Consider the following 19,833-nt stretch of genomic DNA (forward strand, 5'->3'; position numbering starts at 1 on the left):
GCAGCGCAGTTTCACTATACGCTACCAGTTCAAAAGAACGAGATCTGTGTCATTTACTGATGTCTTCTGACTGCTTTCTCTACACCGAGAAGGAAAATAAAACAGTAATCTGATACAATAGCTATTAATGACAGAATCAGGAATGATACAGAAAGTATACAGAAATATCCCAGGTGTAAAAATGTATCATTGTTACAACAGTTTTGCACTGATTTCTTTTTATTAATTACAATACTGTGTATATACATTATTCAAGATGTAAATATCAACGTTATGCTCAAAATAAAATTATGGTATTGACAAACAAATAACTCAACAAACTCCTCTAAGGATCCTTTAAAATTTAAGTGGTGAAATTTCAGCACTGAATTGTTATTAAAGAATCATACTGTATTAAATCCAAGTGAATCAAATCAGACTACACTAAAACACTGTGAGGCTGAATATTTACACCTTTGGCTTCACTGCATGTAACAAATACAACCACTAAACTTTTACACCACTCCCTCCATCTGTCTGATGTGTGTTGCTAGCAGAGCATGGTGTAAAGTGTAAAGTGTATTAGTATATGTATGTGTATCAGGTATGTGTCCATCTCATCTGCTCAGTATTCTGATTCAGTATCCCTCTCAGTGCCAACCTACACATACACACGCACACACACACACACACACACACACACACACACACACACACACACACACACACACACACACTCCCACACAGAGTTCATAGAGTAACACACACATAACACCCAACACAATGACATCAAACACCCACTCAGACCTGACCTGGAAGTACACCAGGATGGGTCTGATATCAGAGCATCCAGAGTTTCATAGCATCATGCTCGATCTCTCTCTCTCTCTTTCAAACACACACACACACACATACACACTATTATCAATATAGCCTTAAATAAGTTGTTAAATCTGTGTCTTTAACCCAGCAAAAATATTGTATGCTGTGTGTGTCACTACTGTTACACTATGATTGACTGATTGACAGCTGGGCCTCTCTGTGCTAATGCAATGGAAGCAGAAACCGAGCTGTGAATAAAACATGCAGGAAGGTAAAGAATGCGGAGTGAGGTTTGAATAAACAAGCCTTTAATCTCACAGAGATCACTTTCCAATCGCCCGATGAGGACACGGCCAATGATTGACAACTTGAGGAAACGGGATGCTGCCTGGAATCTAGACTGTTGCTCTGCCCCAAAGACAAACAGCCAATCACAGCCCAGAACAGCCCATCCTTACACGCCCCACTCAACACACCCACAATCTCATAATCCTAAAATAGAGCCTTTTAAAACAAAATCCATTATAAGGGCTGCTGAACTGCCAGATCAATAATGATGATCTCTCTCTCTCTCTCCCTCTCTCTCTCACTCTCACTCTCACTCTCACTCTCACTCTCACTATCTCTCTCTCTCTCTCTCTGTGTGTGTGCGTGTGTGTTTGTGTGTGCTCTAAGTGAAATATCCTTTTCAATATATTAGTGGAATGCTTGAGACTTCTCTGTAATTTTGGGTTAATTTTTTGCCTCTGAAAAACATACTTAATTGACTGGAAATGAAATGCAATCATTTAAAGCTTGAGTACTTAAGATTTTTTTAATAAGTTATGTGTTGACAGAATATTCTAATAAATGGTAGATCTGTGCTGGTACAACCATTCCTGCAAAGCCTAGTATATTCACTCTAAAAAATGATTGGACAGGTAGGTTTTCGGGGGAGATTTTCTGGCCACCTCACTTGTGTCTCATGCTCCGCCTATGAAGAAGATCCAGAAAGATACCTGCAGCAAACACGGAGTTATCTGAGCAGTCTTCCTCCAAACAAAGAAACACCGAGTTAGGTCTCGCTAAAGCAAGGATAAACATTGGGCTGAAAGGATTTAAGAGTAATGCTGAACTGGCATTTTTCTTGCTAAACAGTTAAGATATTTTATTTTTTGACTAATTTAAACAGACAGAACAGACTATAACTGCAGTAGATTGTTTTACCTATAATGTAGCATAGAGTACACATATTTGCCATCTGTGTAGCAAATTACAAGTTAATAATTACACGCTAACGCTTATTTTATCACTATTTAACACCACACTATTGCCATCTGTGCAGCAAAATACCTGGTTAGCACACTAAAGCTAATTTTATCAGTATTTAACATGACATCGCTGCCATCTCTGTAGTAAATTACCTGGCTAGCACGCTGACGCTGATTTTATCACTGTATTACAGGACACTATTGCCACCTGTGTAGTTTGTTAGATGTATTTGCTGATCAATGAAAAAATTGCTCAAAAATGGAATACAATACATAGTTTCACATAGCAATTTGTTTAAATTAACCTGCATTATAAGTTTGAAAGTTTACTGTGTTAACTTTGTACATAATTTGCATGTTTTCTGAAAACTTATGTATGCGGACCGGACGGAGCAATACCACTGGAGACCGTGGGGGCAATGCAAGATGGTGTTGCAAGATGAATGGTTATGCTAATCACTCTGGCTCATTCACAGGCGCACTGTGCAAGTTCTCATGCCTGATGTGCAGGGCTACCCAGCAAAGCACTGGAAATGACCTTCGTCTTCAATTTCCCTCATTGGTAAGACAAGTGAATACATTTCTCAGTCCCCAAATCTCTCAGACTCTAAGACTCTCAATCCCCAAATCTCCAAAACATAGGGACTAGAGTTTTAAAAGTAAGTTTATAAAATGTATAAGAACTAAAACTAGTTAACCTTGACCACAGTATCCATTAAGAACTTTTTTGCAGTTTACTTTAAAAAGAAGACATAGAACTTAAAAAAGAAACACTTTACAAAAGCATCAAAGTTATTTTGCTGTTACTGTGGGGTATACCATTTTTGACTAAGTACAGTGTCTAAAAGTAATAATTTGTTCTGAAAATGTAGGAAAAACAAACACAGATGCAGTCACCAACCAAAACAGGATACAGTGTGAACGGTGTACTTTCTTTATAAGCCATTCTAAAGAGTTTAAAAGACTTGCGCAATCATTCTCACATGTCAGCTGAACTCTGATACTCTCAGACATCGTTTGCTGTGTCGTCAGAGCATCAAAATAGCCCCAAAATATTCAGTATTTATCATCATTTCGCCACAGTCCAAAAGGGAACTTTACATCAGGGGGCTAAAATCTGCTGTGCTTCTAACGTAAGGTTAAAGTGAAGAGGTTTAATTTGTAATTTTGGAGCATCTATTTATAGGCCAGTCTTAATGAAAGTTCCACACAATGCATCTGTAATTTAACGATGTAGAATAATAAAAAACAAAAAACGGACATTCATGGGGTTTTTTTGGCACAGGATTTTACATTTCTTATAAGACACTTAGTGCATCAGTAAATCTAAGAACTTGTTGACTGGCTCAAACGTTTGTTTATTCTGCTGATAAAAACTGTTAACAAAAGCATAAAACCGACTAACACTGAGCGCAAGCATTGAATTCTAACAGGTTTAGCCTGACCGACCAGACACATCGTGCTGTATATGCACATACTGAGCCTATCTAAACACACTGACCTTCGAACAAAAGACATAAACACACAGACCTCAGGGAAAAGGCAGAGAGAAGGGAATAAAGCCAGGAGAAAGTCAAGGGTTGCTACAACTGCTACAATTATGACTTACACAGAAAAAAATATACCAATTACATCCATTAAACCAACACAGAAACGCCCAACTGAGTAAGAATATGAGCATTATTGTGAGCATCATCAGTACAGGAACAGGAAAAAAAAAATGTAATGCCTTCAAAATCCTCATCAGCCGAAAAGGGGAAAATGTGCTTAATCAAGAAAACGGGCTTAATCCCATTAGACCAACATCTCCTCCTTCACCTCATCCTGTCACCTGATGCTCTCAGATCACTGTAACTACTTTTAATTCGACACCACATGGTACATTTACACCTTAAAGCAATGAAGTAAAACGAATCATGAAGAGAACACAAAGAAAAGAATTACACAACCAAACATATTTAATACAATTGTAATTAATACAAAGATATTTAAAGCAAGCTAACTAATGCAAAGGGCTAATTTGTTAGAACAAATTAAGGAAAGACGAATATATGACAGTAATCCTTTTCAAAACACTTATAATGCTTGCTCCTAACGTATGTGACTCAAACAAACTCCCTATCTTCACATTTTTTAAACAACCTGCACATCACATAAAATTAATTATATCCCAATGTCTTTAGATATAGAAAATAAAAAATAAAATAAAATAAAAACATCCCACACACTTAAAATGCATAGTCCCAGTGAAGTTACTCTTCACTCTCGGAACCACATCACTTATATTGTTAGTTTTGTGGTTGTTACTGAAACATTTATAGTAGTTTCTGAATAATTAATAGGATTTAGTGGATAATATGCTTTAAAGTTAATGAGTGAATAAAAAGGCTGCAGTTTAAAAGGTAACAGTCACAAAAAATCACTTTTGTTAAGTCTTATGCAAAAGTTTGGCCAACCTTGTGATTTTGACATTTCATTTTTATTTTCACTCACAGGGAATTGTCTGCACATATATTCTCAGTCAGATCTGACCGGGGTGCCAACATTTTAGCATCAGATCAATTTTCTGCACAGCTTTATATGAACACAGACAAAAATAGCTTTTTTTTCAACACTAATAAAATATTATACCTGTCAGAATAAAACCTCAAATACTCAATGGTAATGGTATTATATTTATTACAAATATTCCACAGAACATGGATATATCAGTTGCCCTTCACAGTGTGAAAATTGTATGATAAATGGACCAATAGAAACACTTTAAAACAGACTGGAAATAGTATTGTTACATTCATTTCTATGAAAAATTGTTTCTCTATGAAAAGGTTACTTATTGAAGCTAAAATATTTAGCTTTGACATGCACATTAACACGCATCAGCACCGTTACCCTGAATGAGTAAACTGATTATGCCGATGTAATATTAATTTCCATATTTTATTCACAAGGAAATAATGCATTCATTTGAATCAAGTAAATTCAAAGCAGCACATATTATAGTGCATCTGCATTATTTTATAAAACAATATCATGTAGAGACCCCAATGATTTACAAGTCCATACACTATACATATGATTAGATTCAGCACGTAGGGACTCGTTGAGGAATCTCTACAAACTGTACAGTAGAATATAACTGCAGGATGTTGCGTAGAAACAGGTAAAGTTGAGGAGTCTTTACGTGATGAAAATAAAAACAATAGCACAGACTGATGAAGTTGAGAATGTGAAAGCATCTCACCTGACATGATTGTCGCAAAATTTGGTGATCTGAGGGCGGTTGAGGAGGACATTTCGAGCCGTGGCATCAACTGGCTCCGTCTGGGACGTGGTCCCGGACATCTCATCGTCTGCCTTACGGTAACCAGCTGAAGAGCAAGTGGGTCCTGGTTGAGAAAGAGGGGAAGAGATTGAGAGAGAGACAGAGAAAGACAGAGAGAGAGAGAGAGAGAGAGAGAGTGAGAGGGAGAATGGGGATGGAGTGAGTGAGAGTGGGAGCACTGAGACACAACACTGAAGTGGCTAAAACATCTACTGTCAGCTAAAGTAAACTCCTCCTCATACCCCCCTCCCCGCCTTCTCATACCCCTCCCTGTTCATCCCTCCATCATCCATTTATCCCACCCCCTCCTCACTTTGTCAAAGGGCTCAAGGCCAGAGCTCCGTCACCACCGCCCCTTATGTGCTACACCCACGGGACCACCATCCACCCCCCACTCCATAGAAAGTGCTGATTGGTGCACAACAGCTCCACAAACATCAAAAGCTTCAAGGTTATCTTTGCACTCTGTCGTTTTTGTAACTATGAGTACAACAACAATAATAACATGATTCCCATAGAACTTTCCAACTAAAAATGAAAATAAAAGTGCTTTACCTTGGAATAAAGGCCCAAAACAAAATTAAACTCAAACCACAAACTCAGTCTCAAATGTTTCCTTACTCCCCACTTAGTAATACCCCCCCCCCCCCACCACCACAAAAAAAACACTTTAATAAACAGATTTTTCCATTCAAACATTGGTGTCTTCTCTCTATGACCCTGAAAATTTAATTTGTGCTCACTCCCAAATTCATGATGACACTCTAGACAACCATTTAAACCTCCAAGTGGAAAACTTTCATGCTCACTTTGCTGAATCATTTCTGAGTGTTGTGCCAGTACTCTGCTATTTTTTGCTGTTTTTCACCTTCTGTTTTGTGTTTAACTTTGTGTTTGTTTAATTCCACTTATAAGTAAATTGTTCTTTAAAAGGGTGGTTTTACTCACCATTATCTCTTTGTTCGGCAAATTCTGATTCTGTTTTTTGAGTGTGGCAGCTTTCAATTTTAATTTTACAACTTGGCTTAGCTTTGGGTTTTCGGGTTAGAGTAGCACTTGCTCGTTTGGATGCTGTTTTACAGCTTTAACAAACATCCCTTGATTTGTTAATTTGTTGATTGAGTTAACCCTCAATTTCTCAGGATAGTTCCACTTACACTTATCAATACTTGGTGGTGGCTAACCCACCAAGTTCATATACCCTTACTATTGTTTTCTAAGTCACAAATTTTATAACATTTTCTACAAGGTCTGACAACACTACTACTGTATGTTTTACACTAGCTGTACTGATTTTAAAGTAGTAACAATCTAAGCTGAGGTACAATATATTTTATGCCAGTTGTATTAAAGTTATATATCCATAGAAGGTATATATATGTATGTAAATATATCATTTCTGCTGCTGGTGATAGCTCACCTGCTGAGGTTCACCTGCTTGTTTGGCATCAACTAAAACAACCCAATTAAATTATCTCAAAATATAGGGTGGCATTGGCCCCACTGAATTTGCAAAAGCGGCATTGTGTCGTTAATATCGTGATATACTGTTTCCATAGCACCTACTGCTACTACCCACACGCGCGCGCGCGCACACACACACACACACAAATGAAGCCATTATAACCCACTCGTGTCCGCGCGTAAACCGATCCAGCAAACGGACATTTCTCAATTCCTTGCGCGGTGAATAATGAAGCTACCGCTGCGCTGCTGAAGGATGGATAAAGCACGTTTATATACTACTCTTCCTCATCCTCTTCCTCTCTGTCTATCCCTTTCCCCTTCTCCTCTTTTTCTCTCCCTCCCTCTCTCTCTGAGGAGAACCCCTCTCTCTCCTTGTAATAAATTAATCCCAGTAAACCTGGTGATGATGAAGGCTGCTTCTTTCCTTCACTGTGTATCTCTCTCCTGTTTTTATCCTCTCTCTCTCCGCTGTTTCTTTTTCTTTTCTTCCTCTGTTTCTGTGTGTGTTTCGCTCCAGACAACAGCCCTGCTCTCTGCTCTCGCTCATGTTCCAGTCTTAACTAAACTGATTCCCGCAGAGAGTCAAAGGTTTCTTAAAGAGACAGGATCCTAAGAAACGGCAAAAGCAAAACACGGTGCCCTGGAGCCACACGAGGAGGAGAGCGGAGATCACGACCCACACACATCACAAGAGTTATATGGACAAAAGTATCGGGACACCTGCACATCACACCTACAGGAGCTTATATAATATCCCTTTCTAAATCCATACGTGTTAATATGGAGGATTATCTTCTGGGATAGCTTCTAAAAGATTTCTGGAACCTGAAATGAAGCTTCTGGCTCAGTTTTAATGCTGATGTTAATGCCAGAGGAGGTTTGAAAAATTGTAGTTACTTAGGGTGAACAGACGTCCTCTTTTACCCGGACATGTCCTTTTTTTTTAGACTTAAAAAATGTCCGGCCGGAATTTCACAAACGTCCGGGATTTTGTTTTTCTAGAGCTTACATAGAACTTCGAGAAGTTTCGTTCACAAACTAGTCCCGCCCTCCCCTACTCCGATTGGTTCGCTTGAGTGAGAAGGGGGCGTGGGGAAGTAACATAAAATCTTCTGATTGGACGGTCTGACTGTAGAGCTACCGTTATTGGTCAATAACCATCTCTGTAAACATTTAATTGGTCAGTCTGCACGTCAGTAATCCTTGTTTACGTCAGGCAAAGCTCAGGTACCCACCCTCATCTCGAGCAGCTATGCCGAAATGTAAATGTAAATTCTCGTAAAGTCCCGGAGGCATGTCCTCTTTTTCATCATCTCAGACCTGGTCACCCTAAGTTATTGACACTTCCACTTTTCAACAATAGCACTCACTCTTGACTGTGGAATATATAAGAGGGGAAAAATTAATAAACTGTATGCAACAGTGGCATAGTATTACAGTACCACTCTTGAATTCAGCAAGCTCTTTAGCATTGTTGCTTGATTTAATGCACCTTTGTGTTTCAGTACTCTTATCTTACATGGCCTAGTAGCATACTAGAAAATAAGAAATACAAATAAATATAAGAAATCTGGGATAACCCATTACATCATTTCAAATATATGTTTTACACATGAAAACATACAACCTAGGGCTGGACAATAATTCAATATCAATATATATCGCAATATAAAATGTTTCAATAACAATTCACTACCCTCAATTTTAAAGTTAGTTTAAAAATATTAATATCGAAAAATCAGAGAGGTTTATATTTAACGCGATGTCATTTTTCATGTTTGTTCTAGGCTATTTTTTGACTGAATATAAGAAATATATCCTCCATATCGTCCGGACCAATACCACTGCGCAAAAAATTGAACCAACCTGGTTGTAAAATGAGCAAATGTGTGGACATTATATTTTTCATCAGTTTCATATTTGGAATATCTCTATGACCTAGCTCCTGTTGGATACGTGTGGAATTAAATCTGAACATAACAGTATAACATAACAAAGTTGATTAGCACATAGATTATGATAAGTTTCAACTTCATAAATAATATGCATAATTGGCATAGTAATAAGAAATGATGACCCAGTACAAGTGTGGATGTATACGTGCACAGATATAAACACACACTGCACCTCTTCCATATTCCATTTAAAGACATAACACACTGTGCATTTACACCGCCAAAAATCTCCCCCATAAACACAGCTTGGTTGGTATAAGCCTCCAATTCACCACAATAAAACACTCTTTAACTCTATTATTTTAAAGAATGTAATTAAACCCTACCATCACATCATTCAATCGTCTTTAATCAAGTCAACAAGTTCACTTCATTCCACATTACATTTTTTTTATCAGTGTTATTTTAACTTTATGAAGATTGGTCAGTTTTGCTCATCATCTACAAGTACAGCTCACAACCCTCAGGTTTTTCTCTTGCCCATGTAACATCTGCCCCTGTTTTGCCCTATGTGCTTTTGTATTTGGTTACTTGCTCCTCCTTTGCCCCACCCTGGTCAGTTGTTGCACATGGGAGTGGTCAGTCACCATTGTCACCAATTGTTTCCTGCTGCTCATTGTTCCCTGTCATGTGTATAACATATACCCTTTTGTCACAGTCCTGTTCTCAAGCAGCTGCCCTTTTGCTGGAGTCAATTTTTTTTCTTCATTCATCAAAATTTAAAAATAAAAATTACCCTCTCTGTCATCAATTCCCCCAAAAGAGTTTTGACATCTGACAGGCATTTATTTAAGTTCTTGTGAGAATTCTGCCCCGATCTGATCTGTACACAAACTCTCGCCTTGCCCTTCCCTCCTCCTCCTCCAGTTAGCACTCATGCAGTGCTGAGCACCAGGCCAAAAGTCTGCTACAGACTTCTCCTCTGACCCACAGCATCAGACAGACAGGTAATGACAGTGTTTGTGCAAACCCTGACGTTGTTTGGTGCAAAATTAACCACAACACTTAACATTATAACACCACTGAAAACATCACGTGGCTACTGGCCCAACGTGGCCTTTAGGCGTCACACCAGCTGAAAGTGCTTTCCTTTTCATACAAAGAGCATCCATGCATAATGCATAGCCTACACATATTGTACTCACGAGTCATGAAATACATGATTTCAAAGCTTTGTCCAACTGTTATCTGATATATAGAGTATATTTAATGCTTTATTTTTATTTAATTTTTTTGGAGCGGACTTGTTTTTTTGTTCTTGTTTGGTTGTTAAAAACCATGCTCAGTATGGCCTACTTTTTGCTTGTTTTTAATTTATTTATGCAATTAGATAATTGAGTTATTTGATTAGATGTGTATTAATTGTGTTAACAAACATAAATAAATAAGTTAAATATCCTAGTGTTGTGTTTTTTTGCCCCCAAAAATGTCTGTGAACGTGCCTGTTTCTAACCCTAACCCTAACTGTATAACTAGTTATATCTTCATCTATCTTTATCTATATTTTTAAGAAAGGCAGGTGCAATTGTATTTAATTTGTCCACTGGTTCAGTTTTTGCACTTTGCGTTTTTGGTTAAACACATTAAGCATAGGATATATTCAGCACTAAATCCACGTAACCTTAATCTCCTTAAACGTATGCTGGATTTTCACAGATATCAAACAACTTGAAAACAAATTAATTCATTTATACTTTTAACCATAGACTCTGGGACTGAACAGGTTAAAGTTAGAATTTTTTAAAAATTTGCAAGAATAGCCAATGCTGATATAATTAAACGAATACGGACTAGTGAGTTCATTTTTTCTGTGAAACTAAAGGAATTATTCAAATAGCCTGTCTGAGATTTTGCAGGGTTTACTTCAGCAGGTGTTATCTCTCGCATCATTCAAACATGCAGTCACATGTGTCTTTGAATCAGCCCAAACATGCAGAGCACCAGCATCTTTGTTCAAGTCAGACTGCACACAAACACAGAAAACACCATTCCTCTACAGAGACCACCGCTCCACTGCTTAAACTGCAAGCCAGGCTGGCACCTAGCAGCCATAAAACCTCATGCAGGAGTCAATGAGGTATCTAGATAGTTATTAGATAATGGGTGAAACCATGGCAACCACCCAGAAGCTCTTATCTCGTAAGGCAAACCCGCTGCACACTGTAGCAAAGGCCGGTGCATTTCTGTGAGAGCTCTGTTACTACTTTGTACTGAGGCCATGGTTTATGATTCTGTGTCAGAGTGACTCCAAATTCCCTGCCCCAGCTTTAGATGCCTATGGAAAGAAACTATAACAGATACCCAGGCCCTGACTCATAAAACCATTAGTGAAAGTGGAACAGATAAGAGGTGAGGAAATGAATCCAAAGTTGGCCAGTCAACTGCATTTCCTGCAATGTCTTCATCAGTTATTGTTTACAACATTGCTCATGTTATTTCCAAAAATTATTTCTATTGTCTATATTTCACTATTGAGGAAATACTGCCCTCACATTAAAAAGGTACGAGAATGAAGAATAGAATTGAAAGAATAGAAGAATATTAACATAAACAGACATAAATTAGTAAATTCAATAACATAAATTAACATAATTTGAGTGTTTGATGAAAAAACTCTAATACTCTGTTCATAAGCCTCACTAATCTGTCCACTTTCTGACTCCGATCGGACTTTATAGTCCATATTCATAACAGTGTGTGAACTGTATCTGTCTGTAATGTGAAAGAATCTGTCCCTCAAAAGGCACTCATGTGCACATTTAATTCATGTGTCCCAAATGGGTTAGGGTAGTTCAGGATGTACAGTACCAGTCAAAAGTTTGGACATATTCTCATTAGTCATTGGTGAATTAGAGCATGAAACATGAAATATTATTCACTGTATAGAACCGTGTACCAGCCCTACCTCTACACAACCCAAGTGATGGTCTCAAACACTTTAAAAAGGCAACAACTTAACTCTTGATGAGGCCACAGCCGTTCACTGATAAACCATTCCAGGTGACAACCTCATGAAGCTGATTGAGAGAATGGCAAGAGCAAAAGGTGGCTACTTAAAAGGATCTATAGTATAAAACATATTCTGGTTTGTTTAACACTTTTTGTTTACTACATAACTCCATATTTGTTCCTTCATAGTTTTAATGTTTTCCAGATTTATTTACAATGTAGAAAAAAAAAACAAAACAAAAAAAAAACAAAGAAAAACCATTGAATGAGAAGACGCCCAAGCTTTTGACTGGTACTGTGCATTCACCGTGTGTGGAAAATGCCCAAAAACAAAGGAAACTCTCCCTGAGTGGGCGTGTCCACACATTTCACTGGTACTGTAGGTCCTTAAATAACGTCTTCCACACCCAAGCAGGGTGCAGTTTGTGTAACAAAAATCCATTTATATTTAGCTCTTAATTGCACAGATCCTGTTCTAACATTCAGTGCATTATTTTTATTGCCTAAGCCATAGATCTAGGACCACATATGAAAATGAAAATATCAGACCTATGTCACATTAAGGAGAAAAAAAATCAGGTTTGGGTCACTTCAGCCTGGTCATGTGAGTGTAGCTCTTGACAAATGTAAACTATTATTAAGCCCTATGCCTTTGAACTTTATAGAGCATCCTATAGCTTCAATACCCTCTAATAAGCGATTTGAGTAAGTGATGGCCAGCCTCTAACACCTCTCACTTGAAATCTTAGCCTATTAGTCTTGTGCAAAACTTCCAGCTGATTTCTGAAGGCCTTCACTTTATGATGGTTTCCATGCAGCAGCTTAATTCATCTATTGTCTATAACCGCTTATCCAGTTTAGGGTCGCAGTGGGTCTGGAGACTACCCGGAATCACTGGGCGCAAGGTGGGAACACACCCTAGAGGGGGCACCAGTCCTAAGCAGGGCAACATTCACTCACTCACACACACCTATGGACACTTGAGTCGCCAATCCACCTACCAACATTTGTTGGGTTTTTTTGGACTGTGGGAGGAAACCGGAGCACCCGGAGGTGAACACACCAAACTCCTCACAGACAGTCACCCAGAGCACGACTCGAATCCCCAACCCCAGATCCCTGGAGCTGTGTGAGAGCGAGACTACCAGTTGCAAGCAGCAACTGCTTCCTTCAAATCCCACCTGAGCTTCCAAAGATTTTCTATGGAATTCAAATCTGTAGAGTGATTAGGTCACTCCAAGACATTCCAAGACTGATACAAATCTTGGTGTGCTGGAGAGCCTGATTATCACAAAAGGCAAAGTTCACCACAGAAGGTTTAACAATTCTCCTCAAAATGGCTTGGTATTTCCCAATGAGTTTACCATATTTTAACACAACTTTAGGTCATACAGACAAGCAGTATGTTAAAAATCAACAACATTACATAGGATGAATAATAGTGAAGGTGATATAAATATCCTGTTACTCTAAAACATTACAAAGTTCATTTGTTTTTGTTCATTAACTCATTCAACTCCAAAAGACTTCATTTAAAGCAAATCTAGCTCTGCTGAAAAGTTACAAATTTGAAATAGTTAGTTTTTTGGAGGATAAATAAAACATTTCTGATTTCATGTGAAAACAATCACAATCAATTACATTACAATTATAATTTCATAATGTACAGAATCATATTTTAATGATTCAAACTTAGTGATAGATTTTAAAACCTGAATTAATTTATCTCCTAGAAAATAAGAATCATATCAGTGAAAAAGCTGAGAATTCATGATGCACAGAATCATAATTTAATAAATAAATCATGGTGACATTTGAGATGCATTGAATCACTGAAATTTGGTGAAATTATGGTGAAATCTGAGAATTCATGATGCACTGACCTGCTCTGAATTACAGTAAAAGTTGAGATCAGTGAATTGATTCCCAAATAATCGTAGAATCATAGCTGAACTGGATCATTTAGAGGCCTCAGATTTACAGCACTGGTCTTACAGCACCGGTCTGAGTGTGAGTTACATTTATAAAGTTAAAGAGATTGATCTAAATCAGGGTAAATAACCTTAAGCTTTGATCTTCTGACCTCTTCCAGCTTCACATTGTGCTTTTCCCTTTCCCGTTTACCCCCTCCTAGACCCTCTGGAGTTGATCAATAGCCACGGCTCCTGTCGACGACTGTAATTTGTCCAGAGACAGATCAATACTTTACGGTTACTCATCGATGATGAGCCGCAGTGACATTAGTAAGTCATTAATGATGCAGAGGTGTGGGTTCAGCAACTTATCAACACATTCTGCTGCAGAACACTGACAGAGCAGAGCTCTAAATTATTCACCAATTTAACACAGCATCAGTTACTTAAACATGAACGTTTATTCAGCCTACATCCTGAATTAAAGTTGGATTATATAGAATATCTTTTTCAGTATATTATATTCACGTTTAGGACTCCTATTGGAAACCAAGTTGAATATATCCAATTTAACTATACATTTACCAGTTTATTTCATAATAATTACTTTCACCAATTACATTAATATAATGTAGTATTCTCTAAGAGAAGGAAATAGTGTTTTTAATTATTAATGTATGTTAAAATAACAATATGTTATTTCAAGTAATTGGAGCAAATTTGTGTTACAATTTAACAGCCCCTGATCTTATACTTTAACTTACAAACTTGATTTCAAACTTACAAAATATAAAAATACAACCTTTCAAAGTCTTACTACATCTGAAATGACTGAACAAATCATGCTGAAATAAACACAGAGGGAGCAATCCTGGAATAAATGTGTCAAACTCTCTGCTGCATACAATATTCATTTACCCTTGAGGACTTCCCACCCTTCAACAGCTGATAAATACGGGTGTGGCCTTAGACACCCCAGAATGCACTGCAGCTCAAACAAACAGAAACTGTCACTTCTCTACCAACATTACTAGGCTGCCTTTTAGTGCCTGTGAATGAAAGCATGTCTTTCATTGACAACAGTCAGCTGCAGTTCTGTTGAATTTATAGCACTAGGATATGCTGAGTGAATTTTATTTATATGTAAAAATCCATATTAGGATTTAATTAGATTAAATCTGAATAAAGGGGAAAAATGCCAAAATAAAAATATATACAAGAAAAAAAATCCATGTGAATAAATAGTGATAACAGAATAATAAATATAGGAATAAACAGTACTATGCTGTTGTTGTATTTGTGCACTGGTTCACCCATAAAATAACATGAAATATTTAAGGGACTAACAAGGATTCTCTTACAACCTAAACAGGCAAAATATCAACCTGACCCTGAGGGGACTCCGCTGAACCTGAAACCACACAAAGACCACATGCAGGACATAGCCTCCGCTGGTCAGTCCTGTCTGAACCTGAATGTTGCATTGACCTACAGCAGTGTATAAGGTCAGCAAGGTCACCGCTTGGCCCCTAGCCTGAGATTCACAGCTAAAAAGCAGGACTTGCTTCTGAATAATGAATGGAGGCATCCTGCATAATTCATTCAGACAGCACCGTGGTAGCAGACTTTCCGTGCTATACTGCATACGTTGACAAGCCATATCTCTAGAGCTAGCACTGCTGCTAATTAGCCTCGCTATTATCAGCATGTTCTCAAAGGCATAATATGGCAATATTAGTCTGGGATTTAAAGCCTCTGCCACATAGAATCAGAGCCAGGTCAAAAACAAACAAGAGGTACGCTAAACTAGCTTAGCCACCAAAGCCAAAACATAGCCATAGTGGTGTCTGTACAATTAAACTGTTCTTATATGTACAAAGTGTAACCTTAGTATGATTTATTGACCTAAAACAGTTAGATAGACATGTTTCAGGGTTACTTTGTAAAATGAGATTCAATTTTAAAACACATTCTGTACCATAATTTCTAGCAAATAGAGAGTATTATCTGTGGATAGCGTGATAAAAATCATGGACCAATTTTATGCTAATAAGATGGGCAGCAACCAATCAAATATTTAATATGCAGGGCATAAACAGACTGTTTCACACCCTTAGTATAAGATCTGAGTTTTTAAATGTGTAACTAATAATATTTACTAGCCCACAATTCTGTATCCACATTCACTTTTCACATTTTTGTCTCCCTCTGGGTAACTAAACTTGCTCGTACCTAACGGACCCATTCCTTAATAATTCACTCTCACATATCTGTACTAATAACTGACTCCAAGAACTACACATTAATGTGATTCCTATTAATAACTAAGTACGTAGACGAAAAACTAAATATTGAATGTAAGGGCCAAATACAAAATTATTTATTTTAAATCATCAGAGAAGCTACATGTCCCCAATTTTTTGACAGACTGTAGAAGTTCATGTCCTCCTGATCCGTCCTGTTCCCTGACCGTAATTCCCTCCGGCATGTGGTTATTCACGAACCCATTACCTATGGACTGCCGTCTAGCCCGGGCCCTCCCCCTCCGTGCCATGACGCTTCCGTTTCCAAGGTAACAGGTGGGTCTCTGTCGCCGTGGGGACCCGAGCCGATCACTGTTGAAATGGAGAGGGCAACCAAGGTGTGAAAGCCTCTTACACATGCAGAGTGAGTGAGGCCTAAATAATCCTTGTACTGTCAGCTCGGCAACTTCACCTACATCTAATCCTGACCGAAGATAATCGCACAGCTGTACACACCCAGGGCCCAGCAAACAACTTTTAGGACCCCACACACACAAAACACTGGCTACAGTGTAAATATGTACAAATACCACCCTACAACTCAGTATTTATTATTGATATTGATCTTAGAGTATAAAAAAATCAAAAATAACCCACTGCAAAAATGTAAGGAGAGTAGCTATAAGGGAGAGAAGATACAGTGTGACCCTTCGGTTTTAATCAATAGAATCAATTAGAATTTATTTCAAAATTAAACAAAGGATTATGCACTCATTTAATGTGTGAATCTTTCTCTAATCTTTTCATATCTCGTTCAAAGATAACAAACCTGCTGTGGCAGCAAATCAGCTTGAAATTTTAGACTAACAAATGATGGAAAGTTGTTTTGGAAAAACCCCATTCTTCACCTGTCATATGCTTCACTAAAATGTCCTTAAGGTGGTACCGTTAACATTACATTTCAGAATACATAAAGATTTTGTAATGCACTGAATCATTTCATTAGGCAACATAATCAATAAACTGAATCATGGTGCGGTCAGATATTATCACCGCTGAAGACCATGCAGCGCTCACCAGCTACCACTTCTGTTTCTAACACACACACAGAGATGAACAGATCTTGTTGTTAAGTTAAAGCTACATGCATTTTGGGACTTCCAATCATGCATGCTGCTAATGAGTGTAGGTCAGTACATGTAATGTCACAAAGTGCCTGGGGCAGTTAGTATATGAGAGAATGCCTGTGTGTGAGTTAGAAAGTTTCTGTTATAAGTGATATTTTGGCCAAAAATCTTACCCTAAATGAAGATGATCAGCCACGACACGTCTGATATCTGAAGTCTGCTTCTTTAGGTTTGCACTGGAGCTACGAGGCTAGTGTATCTAAGGAGTATATGATTGCTGTAATTTAGACATGCTGGGTTAACGTCATGCATAATGCATTCCTTTTCATACACTTACCTTAAGAGTGTTGTGCTGTTAATTAGTCACAAATAAATGTGCTTATGTGGTCTCTCACATTGCATTACATTGTTATCTAAATTTAGAGAAGTATGTCTACTTCATACAGTGTCAAAAACCATAAAAACCTGTGTCTATCTGATATTACTTAAATATTTAGTGTGATTTGAAGCAAGTTTTCACTACTTGTTAGCAACATTAGCTTCATGGCTCCAATGTATTAAAAAAAAAAAAAAAAAAAAAGAAGAAGCTTGTCCTGACCGTTTAAGTAAAATTGTATAAATTTGACTTTTGGCCAAACAATCCATGCAATGTGTCTCTACGAGCAAGAGATGCAAAATATTAAAACAGTAAAACGGCTTCATGCACCTAAAGTCTCCAAGCAGCAGAAAGGGAGTACAGGGAGGGGTTCCGGGGCAGAGATGTGGGGTTTGTGGGGACTCACTTTTCTCAAGCCTGTCTGCCAGGCGGGAGCACATGTTGGAGCTCATAGGCTGGTCCTGCCGGCAGGGAGACTCCTGGCTAAGAGAAGTCAACACTAACTGCTCTGGAGGAGCCGCCAGGAGAAAACAACACACAACATACAAGCAAGTCAGTGAAGCCACACAGCAACTGCTGGAGCTCTGTGAGTTCATGAGAAAAGGAGTTGAGTTGTATGAGAATAGTTATAGTAAAGTGTAGTGTTTAAGAACTGTAGAATATGAATGTATTTGTGAATATAGTATTAAAAGAGGTTATTAGAATGAGTATAGCAATATATGAATACAGTGGTGAATGAAATGTTGTAGTACATGAGTACAGTACTATATGAATCAAATGAGAACATCATGTGTGTGAATAGAGTAGCATAAGAATGAATACACTGCATGTTCTTTCTCTAACACTGTTGTGCTGCAGTGTTTGAGTTATGCTCTGTTTAATGTTTGGTCTGTGTGCCAAACTAGCACACATCAACACATAACACATCAAGGACATTCAGCCTGGAGCTTAGTGCATCCCATAACTCCAGTGAGCTGTCAACCAAACCTTGGTGAGCCTTTCTGGGGTGTTCACTTGATGGAGTTAAAATTGAAAGGCACTGAGAACTACACAGAAAAACATTCAAGAGTAATGTTACGGTCCTATTTATAGCAGACAAAAAATGTAATAAAATGGTGATAATATTTCCCAGTACAGGTGCAGTGAATTATAATATTGAGATTGTTTGGTCCTGGTCTATTACAACTCTCTTAAATTTAATAAAACATCACACAAAGAAGCAGCAATTGTTAATGAGAGGTACAGCATGTCTTTATGTGGTGGCGTGTGGCGCCCTCGTGTGGCCATATAATGCAAATACAGAAATACAGATAGACCCATATTGTGAAACGGAGATTTCCGGTTGTGAAATGTGATTGATTGGCTGGATGAGAGCACCTGATTGGGTCTGTCACATTAGCCGATCGTGTGCTGACTGGCACCGTGCAGTGTGATGTGGGGAAGGAGAAGGCCTTCCCATCCATCCAGAGAAAGCGAAGCTCGATGGGTTCTGAGGTCTCTTGGCTTCGGATGACCTGAGGCTAGGGCATCACCTGGGATCAAACTTGCAGCCTCCCAATGGCAAGGCTACTGCTTAGACCACTGGACCCATATATTCTCTTCAACATGATTTACTACTATGACACCAATTGTGTATGGCGCTCTCTCTCTCTCTCTCTCTCTCTCTCTCACACACACACACACACACACGTAATATTAATGTTTAGCTGCTTCTTTGTTGAGTTTAGTTGATTTTTTTTTAACCACCACAAGGGTTCTTACTCCTCATCTTTCGCTCATCAATGCTCACAAGTAGGTCATTACAGAGTTGTCATATTTCATTTACAGTGATCTGAAAGCATGTTGGTCAACTAATAGATGCATGGGGAAATATTTGATTATGTTAGTTAAAAATATACTTTACAGTTTTAAGATACTTTTAATGTCCAGTGCTGGGTGAAATGTACACCTTTTACATCCCTGTGAGCCAAAGAGAGAGAGTGAGAGAGAAAGAGAGAGTGAGAGGCAGCTGTCAGTCAGCTGCTGGGGGCGTGACAATTTGAGTGGATTAATTAAGAGTTCGCCCTTCACCACTTCAGATAAGGATAAGGGAATAAAGGCTTGCTTTAGGTGCGCAACCTTGGTCAGCACATTGCTTGAAGACTCCACAGGACAGAACATATACACTATCATTATTCACGGCACACATTTCACGTAAACCAGGTCATACAGCTAGTAGAATGCCTCTGATTGGTCCATCAAAATGCAGATCAAAGCTGCGACTCTCTAATCTGTTTGGACCTACAGCACAGAGATAATGGGTATATTACCTATAGAGTTTTTTTTTACTGTTGTACAGATAATAGGCTCATTTTTACTCACACACGCTCACGCCCTGTTTCTATTTCTGGAAAGAGCTGGTGGCAGAACAGCATATTGAGGCTTTCT

General features: G+C 38.2%; 1 protein-coding gene across 4 annotated transcripts in view; it reads right to left on the reverse strand.

The window, feature by feature from the left end:
- Window positions 1–19,833, reverse strand: part of atp8a2 (ATPase phospholipid transporting 8A2) — a 58,980-nt gene that overhangs the window by 36,173 nt on the left and 2,974 nt on the right. Inside the window, exons 1-2 of one of the 4 annotated variants that reach the window (XM_066646188.1) lie at window positions 7,741–7,815; window positions 5,296–5,440 (exon numbers count right to left, since the gene is read on the reverse strand). The exons of 1 other annotated variant lie outside the window; for it this stretch is intronic. In XM_066646188.1, the coding sequence (XP_066502285.1) occupies window positions 5,296–5,396 (101 nt within the window). In that variant the 5' untranslated portion in view covers window positions 5,397–5,440; window positions 7,741–7,815. Of the gene's footprint in view, window positions 1–5,295; window positions 5,441–7,240; window positions 7,348–7,740; window positions 7,816–19,833 lie in introns of those variants that run through there. 2 more of the 4 variants (XM_066646179.1, XM_066646170.1) reach the window with 2 other exon arrangements.

This window comes from Hoplias malabaricus, chromosome 1, assembly GCF_029633855.1.
Source record: "Hoplias malabaricus isolate fHopMal1 chromosome 1, fHopMal1.hap1, whole genome shotgun sequence".
In the NCBI taxonomy this organism is placed as follows: domain Eukaryota; kingdom Metazoa; phylum Chordata; class Actinopteri; order Characiformes; family Erythrinidae; genus Hoplias; species Hoplias malabaricus.